The sequence below is a fragment of the Aspergillus puulaauensis genome, chromosome 1 (genome assembly GCF_016861865.1).
Source record: "Aspergillus puulaauensis MK2 DNA, chromosome 1, nearly complete sequence".
In the NCBI taxonomy this organism is placed as follows: domain Eukaryota; kingdom Fungi; phylum Ascomycota; class Eurotiomycetes; order Eurotiales; family Aspergillaceae; genus Aspergillus; species Aspergillus puulaauensis.
In genome coordinates, this window is record NC_054857.1 from 1,158,357 (window position 1) to 1,171,643 (window position 13,287).

General features: G+C 51.7%; 7 protein-coding genes across 7 annotated transcripts; 4 read left to right on the forward strand and 3 right to left on the reverse strand.

The window, feature by feature from the left end:
- Positions 1-251: 251 nt before the first annotated feature.
- APUU_10512S (uncharacterized protein) lies at positions 252-786 on the forward strand (the record flags this gene model as incomplete). Its single annotated transcript, XM_041701619.1, has 4 exons — positions 252-348; positions 403-451; positions 505-561; positions 615-786. 4 exons carry the CDS (start codon positions 252-254, stop codon positions 784-786), a joined length of 375 nt encoding a protein of 124 aa, XP_041549878.1.
- A 63-nt stretch (positions 787-849) lies between these two features.
- APUU_10513S (uncharacterized protein) lies at positions 850-1,475 on the forward strand (the record flags this gene model as incomplete). Its single annotated transcript, XM_041701630.1, has 3 exons — positions 850-1,082; positions 1,137-1,276; positions 1,324-1,475. The coding sequence occupies 3 exons, from the start codon at positions 850-852 to the stop codon at positions 1,473-1,475; spliced, it is 525 nt and encodes a 174-aa protein (XP_041549879.1).
- A 559-nt stretch (positions 1,476-2,034) lies between these two features.
- On the reverse strand, positions 2,035-3,811 carry APUU_10514A (flavin-containing monooxygenase; the record flags this gene model as incomplete). The annotated part of the gene is made up of 2 exons (XM_041701641.1): positions 2,035-2,826; positions 2,885-3,811. The coding sequence occupies 2 exons, from the start codon at positions 3,809-3,811 to the stop codon at positions 2,035-2,037; spliced, it is 1,719 nt and encodes a 572-aa protein (XP_041549880.1).
- Positions 3,812-4,383: 572 nt separating this feature from the next.
- Positions 4,384-5,203, reverse strand: APUU_10515A (MBL fold metallo-hydrolase; the record flags this gene model as incomplete). The annotated part of the gene is made up of 2 exons (XM_041701652.1): positions 4,384-4,987; positions 5,043-5,203. The coding sequence occupies 2 exons, from the start codon at positions 5,201-5,203 to the stop codon at positions 4,384-4,386; spliced, it is 765 nt and encodes a 254-aa protein (XP_041549881.1).
- A 646-nt stretch (positions 5,204-5,849) lies between these two features.
- APUU_10516S (uncharacterized protein) lies at positions 5,850-7,189 on the forward strand (the record flags this gene model as incomplete). The annotated part of the gene is made up of 6 exons (XM_041701663.1): positions 5,850-5,982; positions 6,038-6,121; positions 6,189-6,527; positions 6,587-6,879; positions 6,946-6,979; positions 7,038-7,189. 6 exons carry the CDS (start codon positions 5,850-5,852, stop codon positions 7,187-7,189), a joined length of 1,035 nt encoding a protein of 344 aa, XP_041549882.1.
- Positions 7,190-8,057: 868 nt separating this feature from the next.
- Positions 8,058-10,215, forward strand: APUU_10517S (flavin-containing monooxygenase; the record flags this gene model as incomplete). The annotated part of the gene is made up of 5 exons (XM_041701674.1): positions 8,058-8,495; positions 8,603-8,844; positions 8,923-9,286; positions 9,337-9,595; positions 9,659-10,215. 5 exons carry the CDS (start codon positions 8,058-8,060, stop codon positions 10,213-10,215), a joined length of 1,860 nt encoding a protein of 619 aa, XP_041549883.1.
- A 429-nt stretch (positions 10,216-10,644) lies between these two features.
- APUU_10518A (uncharacterized protein) lies at positions 10,645-12,636 on the reverse strand (the record flags this gene model as incomplete). Its single annotated transcript, XM_041701685.1, has 8 exons — positions 10,645-11,193; positions 11,278-11,470; positions 11,526-11,793; positions 11,846-11,927; positions 11,986-12,094; positions 12,155-12,341; positions 12,396-12,470; positions 12,525-12,636. 8 exons carry the CDS (start codon positions 12,634-12,636, stop codon positions 10,645-10,647), a joined length of 1,575 nt encoding a protein of 524 aa, XP_041549884.1.
- Between the last annotated feature and the right edge of the window lie 651 nt (positions 12,637-13,287).

The window sequence follows — 13,287 nt, forward strand, 5'->3', positions numbered from 1 at the left end:
GCTGCCGGCTATTGCTTGACTATTAGATTGCAAACTCCACTGGGCTCGTGCGTCAGTGCACCTGCTTCAGACGGCGGGCATTGGTGTGCGAGGATGCAACAAGTGCGGTAAAGTTCCGGCTGCGGTTTCAACTTTCGCGGCTACGACTGCCCTACAGCCTACCAAGTTTTCCATTTATTCGCAATATTGAAGTTGCTATGCAAGAAAAGCCGTGCAGTAGTATTTCCGCTGATGTGCCCGTGTCAGCCACCATGCCGCGCGCCTTCTATAACCAAGCTGGCCCCGTTACCAATGTCGCCACAATCGACACGGGTGGCTTACAGGATAGAGTTGCAATTATTACTGGAGGTCAGTCGAATGATTGCTGGCTAGAAACTGACTGCTGAGTTGTTTGTGCTTCAGGCTGCAGTGGGTTGGGCTATGGTTATGCAAAAGCCCTCGTCGCGGCAGGGTATAAGTCGACCTCCTGCTAGGGCTGGCAGCTTCATCGCTCACAATTTGCAGATGTTATGTTGTGCTCGCGGATCTGAGGCCACCGCCGGAGCCCTTTGAAGAAACACAGTACGTTTGTATGGATGGGCGTCTTACCCGGCCTGCAAGGCTGATAGTCACAGAGCAATCTTCGTGCAATGCGACGTGACGATCTGGGAACAGCAGCGTGCTGTTTTTGAGACTGCGACTCGGCGATCCTCTACCGGCAAGATCGATATTGTCATAGCCAACGCAGGCATCGCCGGCCCTGATGTTCTATCCGGTAACCGGAATCCCCCATTTGTCAGGACGTAGCAATTAGCTGACCTTCAGACCAAAGGGCTTGCTGACGAGGTTCCACAACCACCCCAGACAACCATGATTGACGTTAACCTTACGGGCGTGCTCTATACAACAAAGCTTGCCGCGTGGTATTTCTCTCGCCAGCATCGCGACCCTCTGGACGGGTGCCTTGTGCTCGCGGGAAGTATAATGGGATATATTGACACCCAAAGCTCCGCCATCTACGGTGCATCTAAATTTGCCATCAGAGGGCTGATGTGCTGCCTAAGGAGAAAGGGCGTCTTTAGGGTCAATAGCATTGCTCCTTGGTTAGTGGATATTCCCTGGTAGGGTGTGAATACGCGTTCCATTAATATCTGCAGGATGATTGAGACCCCCATCATGAGTAAGGATTTCATTGGAAGCATTCGGCCCCAGCTGCAGGAAATGGACCTCGACCTTGCTCTCGCCGAAGATGCAGTGAGGGCAGTCTTGCGGATTGTAACAGATCGGGCAATGAATGGTGAGTTGCACCAAATTGGATGCAGCCCATATCTAATTCCTGTCAAGGGCACTCCCTAGCAATCGTTCCGCGGCAACTCGCACCATCCGGCTATCTGGACCTCGATCTAGATGACTTTGAAGTTGGTACTGCTGCAGATCGACTTCAAAAGGCGGCCAGTACAATCGACTACAGTCTTTTCCGTCACGAATTGTCTTGATCAGTGCTCAATATTCCTCAACGAAACCCAAATGGAAAATAGTCATCTCGCAAGCCGTAGATCTGTGAATATGTACTTTGTATGGTATTATCTGCTGAGCTCTTAAGGAAAGGTCCCCCTTTTCCGTCGAAAATAGACGCCGCGGACTATCCTTTCCACGCGGAACGCTGGCCAGCCAGACAGAGGCGAATTGGAAATTCGTGATACAGAAGTAAATAAATTCCTTGGTGACCAAGGCAACCGATGAAAGCAGCTCGTGCAGTGGGTACAGGCAGACGATACGTAGAGCCGTCTCAATGGATATACACTGTTTGGTCTGCTTATCTCTGAACATGCCAGTTCATCAGGTATGGTAGTGTCCAGGAATCATATCACATCACCCATGCTGCAAAGTCGGGCACAAAAGACTATATGAAAACCAAACCCATGATCAAACCAACCCAGCCTTCCTTGAAAGCCAACTACGAGACATCCCAGATTCACTCGTTTCACCAGCGCATCCACGCCAGCCCCCGTTCCCAGGTCTGGCCTCCCACAATGGCCAGCAATATGCCAGGAATTATTCCAACGTAAATCCCCTGTAGTTCTGCTCTCGCACCGTGCGGAGTGTTTCCCGATACTTCAAAAGCCCACCGGAGTAGTTGAGGGGCTCCTTCGGTTTGCCCGGGATATTTGCACCGTTGTACCAGGAATCCGTGTAGTGGCGTAGGGTTTTCGCACTGAGTTGGTTGATTTCAACCTTCCATTCGATCTCTGCAGCGCCGTCGGCATCGATTCTCTGGTGACCTTGGAGTCGCATGTCAACAAGAGCCTTGACGATCCAGTCCCCTTGGAGTTCAATACACGCGGCCCCGTTGCTGAACGCGGACGGGGCTTGCGGCCCATATGTAAAGAAGAAGTTTGGGAATCCCGATGTTGCCATTCCAAGGTACGTATGGGTTCCCTCAGCCCACTTGTCCACCAGGGCCTTCCCACCGAGACCGTGGATCGCGATGTTCTTGATTCCGCCGGTCAACGAGTCGAATCCTGTTGCAACGGCCAGAACGTCCAGCTCATGGACGGTGCCATCTGCGGTGCGAATCCCCTCGGGCTCGAACCCAATGATTGGGTGTGCTTTGATATCCACGACATCGACATTTGGGCGATTGAACTTCTCGTACAGCCCCTGCTCCAAGGCGACGCGCTTGGCCCCGAAAGGGTGCGGTGGCTCCATAGGCGCCAGTATGTCTGCCTTTGCCTTGTCCTTGACGCGGGCTCGAATCTTATCACGCCAGAAATTGTAGGCCTCTCGGTTGGCGTCGAGATCCCGTGAGATGTCGTTATAGTTGTTCATGTAAAAGCGAAACCCCCCCTTGGAGCCGGTTAGCCATCGGACATATATTGGAGATGGATTTGTAGGGTAGTCTCACCATGCTCCACAGTTCCTCGTACAGAGCCTGGCGCTCCTCAGGTGGATGGTCAGATGAAGCAGAATTCCTCGGTTCATACAGGAATCCACCGAAAGTATGCCATCTGCGCTCAAACCACTCTGGGTACTTGACTTTATGGGCTGCCTGCTCCTCAAGTGTCAAGGCCTTCTGCTCCATGGGACAGCAGAGGTTCGGTGTCCGCTGGAACATTTTAACACTGCCCGTTTCACCAACCTCGTCGGCCCACTCTTGAGTAATTTGGATGCCAGTAGCACCGGACCCCAAGACTCCAACGCGCCGGCCCTTCACGTTCACTGGCTCGGGTGGCCAAAACGAACTATGGTGCATTATCCCCTTGAAGGAGTCACGGCCGCTATATTCGGGGATATAGCGCTTTGCAGCGAACCCCGTGGATGCAATCAAGTATCGTGATTGGAATGTTCTCCCCGTGGCCGAGCTGACCGTCCAAGTGTCTGTGCCCTCGTCGAACCTGGCCCCTGTTGCCTTGGTGTTGAAATATACGTCCTTGCTGATACCCAGTTTAGAGTCAACGTGGTGGAAATACCTCTGCAGCTCGGCCTGGTCCGGATATTCACATGTCCAAGTCCAGTCTTCCCAGACTTCTGGAAGAGAGTAGCAGTAGACAGGATACTGCGTGTCAACTCTGGCACCTGGATATCTGTTGGAATGCCAAACGCCACCCAGGTCAGAGCCCATCTCCACCGCTCGCACCGTGAAGCCCCGTCTTCTGAGTTGGTAGAGCAAGTACACCCCAGCAAACCCAGCGCCAATAATCAGCACGTCTAATGTCTCAACTCCCGGCGCAGATGGAGTGGAGTCGCTCACCATGGCCTCATGTGTCCCGTTCGTGCCGTTGCGGCTGCTGGCACGGTGAAGACGACGCTGGCCGCTGATTTCTCTTGTCATGGCTGTTTTGGGGGACGATGCCATTTACCTGTTGTGCTAGATAAACGCCGACTAACTTGAGAAAGTGTCATAGTTTATGTACAGCGGCATTTGCGATGAGCAGAGCCGTGTTGTAGCAGAGAATACGGCATGGGACCAGTTACCCCAATTGATACCACTGCGGCAATGAACGCGCTTCGGCAATGGTGGATTCAAAGCCGACCTCCACACCCGAATGACTAGGAAGGTATCAGTGGGAAGCGTCCGGCTGTCTCCACCATTCTTTGCCATTGCGGCAATGTATAGTGTGGAAGCGAACAGTGTCCCAGCCTGTCGGGAAACAAACGCACCAGTACCGAAACTCCCAATCAGCCCTACCCTACTAGCACTTCAAGACCCATGCAGCTTGGGATACCGCTCTCTGGCAGGTCTTGACTAGTAGCAGCTGTGCCCGTGTTGAGCAGTCTGACTATCGTAAACGTGGAAACATCCTTCGGCAGAGGACCAGTACATATACATCGCGTTCGATCAGATACACTCCACGGCCAATATTTGTGGTATATTATTTAATGGCAGACACAAACACTCCGTATCTAACTCTCGCCATCTTGCATGACGGACGACTTTATATACTGCTCGAAATCCTGCAAAAAGCTCCATTTTGCAAGGTGGGCCCATCCTTTCTCTTTCCAGTGGTTGATGCTTTTGGGGAAAAAGTCGATGACCTTTGGCGCATGAGTGTCATGAGAGAATAGTACAAAAATGTTGCCACTGCAATCAAGCTCTTGAACTTTGCGAATCGTGGAGATAGCATCAGGAACCGAAAGACCCAGCAGAGGATTCAAGAAGGCCTGTCCTGGTTCGATTCCCCGTGACGACTGGAGATCGTCGAGGATATGCCCAGGGCAAAAGCTGCCCGCAAGGTCGAGGGGTGTCAGCGGGTTAGGCGAAATAGACGACGGGATGGGCAGATAAGTGGATGGGCGCAGTTCTGCTGCGTGGTGTATGGCGTCCCCAGCGAGAAATACAAAGGTGTCGGGCGAGGATGTCGTCCTCACAAGAGCACAGATGTGGCCAAGTGCGTGCCCTGGGGCGTCGAGAATGTAGAATGACCCATCCCCAAAGTAGTCGTGTGCCTTCATCTGGCCGATATCCAAACATGACTTGGAAAAGTCTATCTCGATCAAACGACGGCCCCTGGAATTGACGGCGTTAGCAGAAGACTTCGTTTCTCTCCCTAGTCTCTCTGTACCTGCAATCGCTCTCTAGGATGGGAGAGTCTTTGCGTGCCGGATAGCCGGGGCAAAATGCGTCTTTGAATCCAGGGCCAACGACCAAGTCGGTGGTAGTTGGAAACGTCGACGGGGCTCCGATATGGTCCCAATGCCAGTGGCTGGTTGAGGTTATTCCCATGTCAGCTGTACGACACATGGTTTATCACGTCAAGCCAGGTCATCCACACCCACCTCCAAACGATTGCCTCGATATCAATGGCATCCACCCCATGGTCCTTCAAAATGTCCACCACATGCCTGTCTGCTGACAGCTGCCAGGAAGTGGACTCTAGCCGATTGACCGTATCCGGTGGAAGGCTGTGCCAATCTGGCCGAATCCCAAGATCATACACAACCTTGCGGCCTTGCAGATTCTCAATGAGAAAGGAGAAGGATGGTAGGGTGGGAAAGTGATCAAACCCAGGAATGGGGCGCCCAACAGCAAGCTCTGGAGATATTCCCAAGCCTCGAATTGTTGTCAATCACCTTCACAGTCGCGCAGGCGCCGGGTGGTACATTGATTTTGGGCGCAGCCATCATGAGTGCGTCAACAGGGGAAGCAGTGCTGCACTGCTATCACCTCTACTCAACGGGTATAAATGGCTTTTTGCCAGCTGGTATCTCCCTGGTGGCCGTCAACCGGTAATCCGGCATTCGGCTGGGCCTGTGCGGGGAAGCAAGCCATGGTATTTCAATGTGTCTTCCTTCTTGTTTGTCATTGACCGGATCTGGAGAAGATTCCTTGCAGAATTGCAAAGAAAGCAAACGCGTTCCACATAGCAGTCATGAGTATGCACGCAGTCCGGTGGCATGGCGATGAGAATGGCATGTCCCTGAAGTACGAAACAGTAGACAAACCGCACCTCCGACCGGGATGGGTAATGGTGAAGAATGCCTGGTCTGGGATTTGTGGCTCTGGTAAATCAGCAGCTGCCGACACTTCCCCAATCAACCTTGCTGATGCGACTTGCAGACTTGCACGAGTATTGCTATGGGCCTAAGAATGGACCTTTGACGCCGCATCCGGTGACTGGAGAGTCTCTGCCAACTGGCGTTGGTGGGCATACACCTTTTTTTTTTTTTTTTTCAATGGTGGCACACACTGCTAACCCTAGTTGCCACAGGCCACGAGTTCTCTGGCACAGTCCATGCAGTCGGAGAAGGGGTGTCGGATCTGGAAGTCGGCCAGAAGGTGGTTGTATTTCCGTCGATCATGGACCACACCTGTCATTACTGCCACGAGGAGATATTTGGTCTGTGCGAGTCAAGAGGCTTCATGGGCTACAGCGGTTACGGTGGAGGCATGCAAGAGTACGTCTGTGTTGAACGGATCGCCATCCACAAAGTGCCACACCACGTTCCTTTGGATATTGCTGCCCTAACTGAGCCGCTGGCGGTGGCATGGCATGGGGTGCTTTTATCTAACCCAAAACCCGACCATGTCGCCCTCGTTCTAGGCGCAGGTAAGCGAGACGAGGCATGCTATATCTAGGTCTGTTTCCTCCAGGCTTACTTCGAGCAGGGCCCATCGGTGTCAGTGTCATAATGGGGCTGCAGGCGCACGGAGTCCAGAACATTTATGTGTCTGAGCCGTCCGAGCAGCGTGCTGAAAGGGCAATGGCAGCCGGCGCGACCAAGGTGTTCAATCCGGCCAAAGACAACATTGTCGCATCTATCCAAGCGGTGAGCGATGGGCTTGGTGCTCATATTGTATTTGAATGTGCTGGGGTGCAGAGCGCATTGGATGCTGCGTTTGCGGGGGCGAGGGGGAAAGCGAGAGTCATTGAACTGGCTAAATATCCACAGCCAGTCTCAGTATGGCCAAACACTTTCAATAAAAAGGGCCTGGCTTACATTCAGTCCAATATTTACACCCGATAGGAGTTCCAGGAAGTGGTTGATGCTGTTGCCTCCGGTTCGCTTTTCCCTCCAGCCGCGCGTGCACCTCCTCCTAACTGATGACCTTCTTACAGGGCGCATCGGAGCTCCAGGCGCTATGGTTACTGCCAGGATTCCACTTCAGGATGCCATTTCTGGCGGGTTCGAAGAATTGCTGAAAACAAAGGACAAGCACTGCAAAATTCTCGTTCAGTCCGACTCGTTGTCCGCCGAGAATCTGGTGTAAGTTCGAATCCTTGTTGCTGGCCAAGTGCACAGGATACACCTCAGCCACCGTGTTATGGTGATATTCTCCGTAGACATCGCCTGCGTCAGATGCAGTGTCACACTGGGCTGATGCCTGCCTGAAATTGAACTACCCCGAACAATCTCGCTTTATCATGAAATGTCTCCTATACAGTAGATATACTAAACTAGCTCGGTGCCAACTGTACAAGTTATGTTGAAATCGAAGTACCTTTTCTGCGACACCGGTTCAATAACATGAACGATCAAGCACAGCAGTTACTGGCCGAGTTGCCAAGGGCTTAGAAACTGCCGCGAGCTGCTCGGTAGTCAGGATTCACTTGGCTGTTGTTCGGCAATGCGATAAGCAAACCACCAGATATGGAGCATAACTCGTGCGCTTTCGGCAAGGGAACTGGACGACTGGGATTGGGAACGAATTGCCGAGCGAACAATGGAAGCTGGTTATCTGTCCGGTGTCTGTACTCAGCCGTCAATCAGGTAGACTCGTTTACATAGCAGTCTTGGTCAGTGCGCCGACATTTTCCATACAATGAGAAGACCGGAGCTCATCATAGGCTTACCTCATGTTCACGGCTAAGAGGTTCTCAGCCGGGGGTCAACCGAGATATGCTATGTGACAGTTTATTCGACTCACTCATTGCCGAGTGTGGTGCTTGCGGTATCCAACCCTTGCAAAGGCATGGGCCATAGTCCGTTTGGGTTGACGGCTGCAGCCATGATAGCCATGCAGAACAAGCTTTAAACCAGCATCAAAGTTGGACTCGATCAGGCTAACGCAGAGATTCTATTTTTTTTTTTTTTCAAACAGACAGACATCGACTAGCCCAGATTACCCGGACCTCAGCATGTCCACAGTCTTCGAATCGAATGGGCTTTTGTCCGGTCAGGATGACCACCATCTTGAGGCGAACGGCCATAATACAGTGGATGAAGATATCACGAACATGTCCAATGGCGTTTCGAGCAAACGTGACGTGAAAGCGTCCAATCCTGGCGCCGTACTCCCAGGCTGTTCTCCCCCGACAAATAAAACCGATATAGGCAAAGGGTACGCGGCTGTCCCCTTGAATGACCAGCCAAGCCTTAAGCCTCGCAAGCTGCGTGCTATCATCATCGGTGCTGGTTATTCAGGCCTCACGCTCGCACACAAGCTACGGTATCAGCACCCAGAGATGGAAGACATCTTGACATATAAGATCTTCGAGGCTCGCTCTGATATAGGGGGCACATGGCTTGCGAATACGTACCCCGGGGTTCAGTGCGACGTGCCAGCGCATATCTATGTACGTAACTAAACCCGAGGAGCAGGGGCCTGTGCATCCATTCCATTTATTCCATTTATGGCCCCAAACTTCGCGGTGTTAGAGACATTGCTGATTCGATTTACTAGTCGTTCCCGTTTGATCCGAATCCATTCTGGAGCCGATTCTACGTGAACGGACCGGAGATTCACAGCTACATGAAGCGAACGGTGAAGAAGTGGGATCTCGATCGCGATGTTTACCTTGATACAAAAGTTGTTGGAGCCCGTTGGCAGGAAGACTCTGGTCTGTGGAAGGTTATCGTGACCCACGAAGGAGGGACGCGTGAAGAATATGCTGAAGTTCTGATTTCAGGACAAGGGTTCCTCAAGTACGTTGCAATCCCAAACCCTCCTGCCTTGGAGAAATGTCTATATTCTTTGCTGACTGGAAGCACGACTGAATGCAGTCTTTGGAAATGGCCCGACATCAAAGGGCTCGACTCATTCAAGGGGAAAAAGGTGCATTCTGCTGACTGGGACCACTCGTACAATTACACGAAGAAGCGAATCGGCGTCATCGGGAACGGATCCTCGGGAATCCAAATCGTACCTCAGCTGGCCGGTTTGGAAGGGACAGAAGTGACCAGCTTTCAACGTGGCCCGACTTGGGTTGTCTCACGAATGTCGGCTGCCATGCTCTTGGGCCGAGACGATATAAGCCCAAACCCTGAATATACAGAAGAGGACCAGCGGCGATTTGCTGTGGATCCAAAATACCACAATGAATACCGAAGGCAGCTGGTCCACCGTATTAACAAGGCATTCCGAATGGTATTTACTCTGACGCTCTTGGTTTGACATATATGCTAAGCCATTTGAAGTTCGTCAAAGGCTCGGCCGCGAATACTGAAGCTACAGAGTTCGCCATCAGGCAGATGTCTGACAAGCTAAACAACGACCCGGGGCTGTGCGGAAAGCTGATTCCCAACTGGGAACTGGGTTGCCGCCGTGTTACCCCGGGTGAAGGCTACTTGGAGTCCTTTTTAAAGCCGAATGTTCATCTCAATCAAAGCCCAATCTCACACATCACCGAGCACGCGATACACACGGCTGATGGGCAAACCGTGGAGGTGGACGTTGGTTAGTTATCCTTCTTGGACTTCCTCAGCTACGTGTGCTAACGGCACTGTCATATATACATAGTCGTCTGCGCGACGGGATTCGATGTCTCCCACTGCCCACATTATCCCGTCATAGGTCGTGGCCGGACCAGCCTTGCTGAGAAATGGGAGGAAGAGCCAAAGTCCTATCTGTCACTTGCCTGTCCCGACTTCCCCAACTACTTTATCTTCACCGGGCCGAATGCTATCGTGGGACATGGCTCTTTGATGGAGGGACTCGGTTGGGCAGCTGAATATATGATCAAATGGATCAAGAAGATAGCCATCGAGGACATCAAAGCAGTTGTACCCAAACAGGAAGCCGTTGATGAGTTTGCTGCTTATGGGGACAAGGTCCATCAAACCCTGACCTGGACGGGTGGCTGCAGGAGCTGGTATAAAAAGGGCCGTGTTGATGGACGGGTGACGGCTGCATTCGCCGGGAGCGCCCTTCTTTTCAAGGAGCTCGTGAGTGATATCCGGGGCGAAGACTTTGAGATCCAGTACCGCAGTCCAAATCGCTTCAGGTTCCTCGGAAATGGGTTTACGGAATATGAACTGGACGACACCAGCGATCTGGCATGGTACATTGAGAAATAGGCCATACGATACCGCTAGGATTTTATTTCATGCAGTATCTACTTGGGTATTTTACTTTCCGTATCTTTCTTAGTTTAGTTGTTTACCCTTTATTTGATGTATTCTTTATTGGTTGTATTGGGTGGCATCTCTGCTAGATTAGAACAACTAGGCCTGCATATAAGCAGGCACTGCAAAGGTTCGATACAAGTCAATACATTGGAACGCACTCCGGCACCTGGAGCTGGCGTTGTTATAGTGGAATTGCAGGGATCCAAAATTGCCGAGCCCATACCAGACGGCTTACGACGTTGTAGATGGGCTGTTGCAGATTTCTTCCATTGCTAGGGTCCGGTTGTAGGCTTGTACTAATGATATGGTAAGTCGATCCATCTCCCAGACGCAATACCAGGGGCCTATATACGTAGCACCTCTGTCTTGTCGTCCTCTTCAACCACAAGCTGCATTTGTAGCTCCAGCCTTCGCCTCCTCCAAATGGTAGGACAGCCCTTTGAGAGCATTGGCACCCTTGCTGTCACCCTGCAGCAGCGCTGCGTCCCATTCTCTCCTTTCATCCTCGCCCATGTGCGTGAAGTCAATAGCAACCTCGTCCTCAAACAAAGCCGCGATCTCCTCTAATGAGAGGTCTTTGGTCTCGGGCAAGCAGTACCACCAGAACGGCAGTGTTGCCGCACTGATACAAATAAAGACGAGCAGGAACCTCCACTTAATAGTGTTGAACGCAATGGAGGCAACCTGGGTGTACACCAAGTTAGTCCCAATCCAGCCACAGACGGCCGTCGAGAATCCGACAGCCCGTGCATTGGTGGGGAATATCTCAACACAGTAAACAAATGAGTTGGTGTCCATGCAGGTTGCAAAGCAGGTCAGATACAAAAAGAGGATCGCTACCGCAGCGCCGCTAATCACTTTGTCGCCAGAGTCCTCAACGGCGGCGGAGAGAGCAGCAAATACGACGAGACAGATTAAGGTAGTCACCTAAAGCCAGATTCGTCAGAGAAGAGTTCTCAAGTTCGTCGGTATGGGCGGAAACAAACAACGGAAGGACTCGGGCCAACCTACAGCACCAATCTTAAACAACCGAACACGACCAACTCGGTCGATGATCAAACTGCTCGCGTAATTTGTGATACCTGCCCAGGTGGCGTAGCCAGCATAGACCAGCAGGGGCTTCCATCCAGTCAGCCCAAGGCCGGTATACAGGAGGACGGAATAGTTGTTGATGACAGCAATTCCACTGCTTTCGCAAATGAATCTAAGCTACAGTCAACTTTGAATACTCGAACATTCGCTGTTGGACAGGGACTTACTGAAGGAAAAACGCTAGAAGAAAGCGGCGACGATAGGATGGGTATCTTATTAGCCGCCAGAAGGTACTAGGCTTCTCGGCTTCGAGCGCGAGCTGTCCGCAGATTTGATGGTACTCCTCGTGGGCTAGAATATTGTCTGGGTCATTCGCAGTATGGTGAAGCCTTTTCAGGGTTTCAAGGCCGGCCTGCTTATGCTCCTTCATGATAAGCCATCGCGGTGACTCTGGCATCCAAAAGGAAATGGCGAAGAGAAGCGCGGGGCTGACAACTGCTCGAGGAAGTAAGCAAAGTCTCATATGCACAACCGAGTCTGCTCTCACCCTGAAGAGACAGCAAGAGGCGCCACTGTAGCTGGCCCTCTTTTGCAAAATAGCAACCATAAGCGGCCCAGCCAGCCAAAGCCTATACATGGTAACGAATTAGTTCCGGAGAGCCAATGACCATAAAGAGCACACCGTACAAAGCCAGTGGCTAGAAGAGCCCCGTGAGAGCCAACCATGCGGCCGCGTCTGCCTGGCGGAGAGAGCTCGGACTGGTAAAGCGGTACGGCAGAGCACAGCATCCCTGACCTGCCTCGAAGCTGTAAGTCTGCACACACTCGTTGCGAACACATATATCTCTCTACTCACGCAATGCCACCCAGGAAACGGCCAACCAGCAGCATTCCAAGATGCACGGCGGCCCCTTGGAGAATGCCAGAAACCACGGAGATGCAACAGATAACCTGGAAGCCGCGAACTCGACCCCATGCGTTGACCAGCGACGAAAGGATGAAGCACCCAATCAACCCACCTCCGAAAAAGAGGCCATTCTGGGCTGCCATAAATTAGCCAGTGGTGGAGCCACCGAAAGGAATCCAGCGGTTCTAACCCCCGATGATCCTCTGGTCTCTTGGATCACTCGAATCCAGCGCCAGACCAAAATAGGAGAGAAAAGATGGTAATCCTGCCCGGGGTCAATGTCTGCATGTGCAAAGTGTGGGCATCCAGCTTGACCTACCAAGCACGGTCCCGACGATTGCATTGGTGAATCCAAAGGTAAAAGAACCCAATGCTGCAACGAACACAACGAAGTAGTTGTAGGCGTTGGAGCCATAAGCCTTGCGGGACATGTTGGATATATGCAGTCGAATTTCGGCAGATGTGCCTGGCTAAGAGGAACAATGTTTTGAATATACTAATGAACACAGCAAATCGACGCTTAGAAAAGCAGCAGACCGTATTTATACCTGCCATGGTTCTCCTAGTAGCCAGTACAAGGGTATGATCCCAGCATGCTGAATCTATAGATTATACTCGTAGCTCTCCCCGCACGCTATAGCCGAAGCCAGCCTAACAGCTGCAGCGTGAGAGATTTGCCGAGTGGCCTCGCTGAGTCGGGATTGCAAGAGAGAATTCTGTTGGGGCTCGTCAGTGTGGCTATGAAGATGTGTTTGCCGAGATGCATCATCCACAAGGCTTGCACGAGAATGCCGAACTTACGAGTGAGCCGGGCCCGGTCTTCAACGAATCTGGGAGGAAACGGGTAAGATGAGATGCCATTTTGGCTTGCTTGTTTCTGTCTTGTTGTCCTGGGTATGCTAAAGACACTAGGCTTACGCATCGAGACCCAGAAAGGCAAAAGAAGAAGGGCAACTTTCTCTCCTACTCGCATTATACAGTATTATATATTGAAGGGTTACTGTCTGTATATATTTTCCGTCTAGTAAGTTTGCCCACGAAATAGTCAGGTTAAAAAGTTCATGTCTAGCTCCTGAAAGATA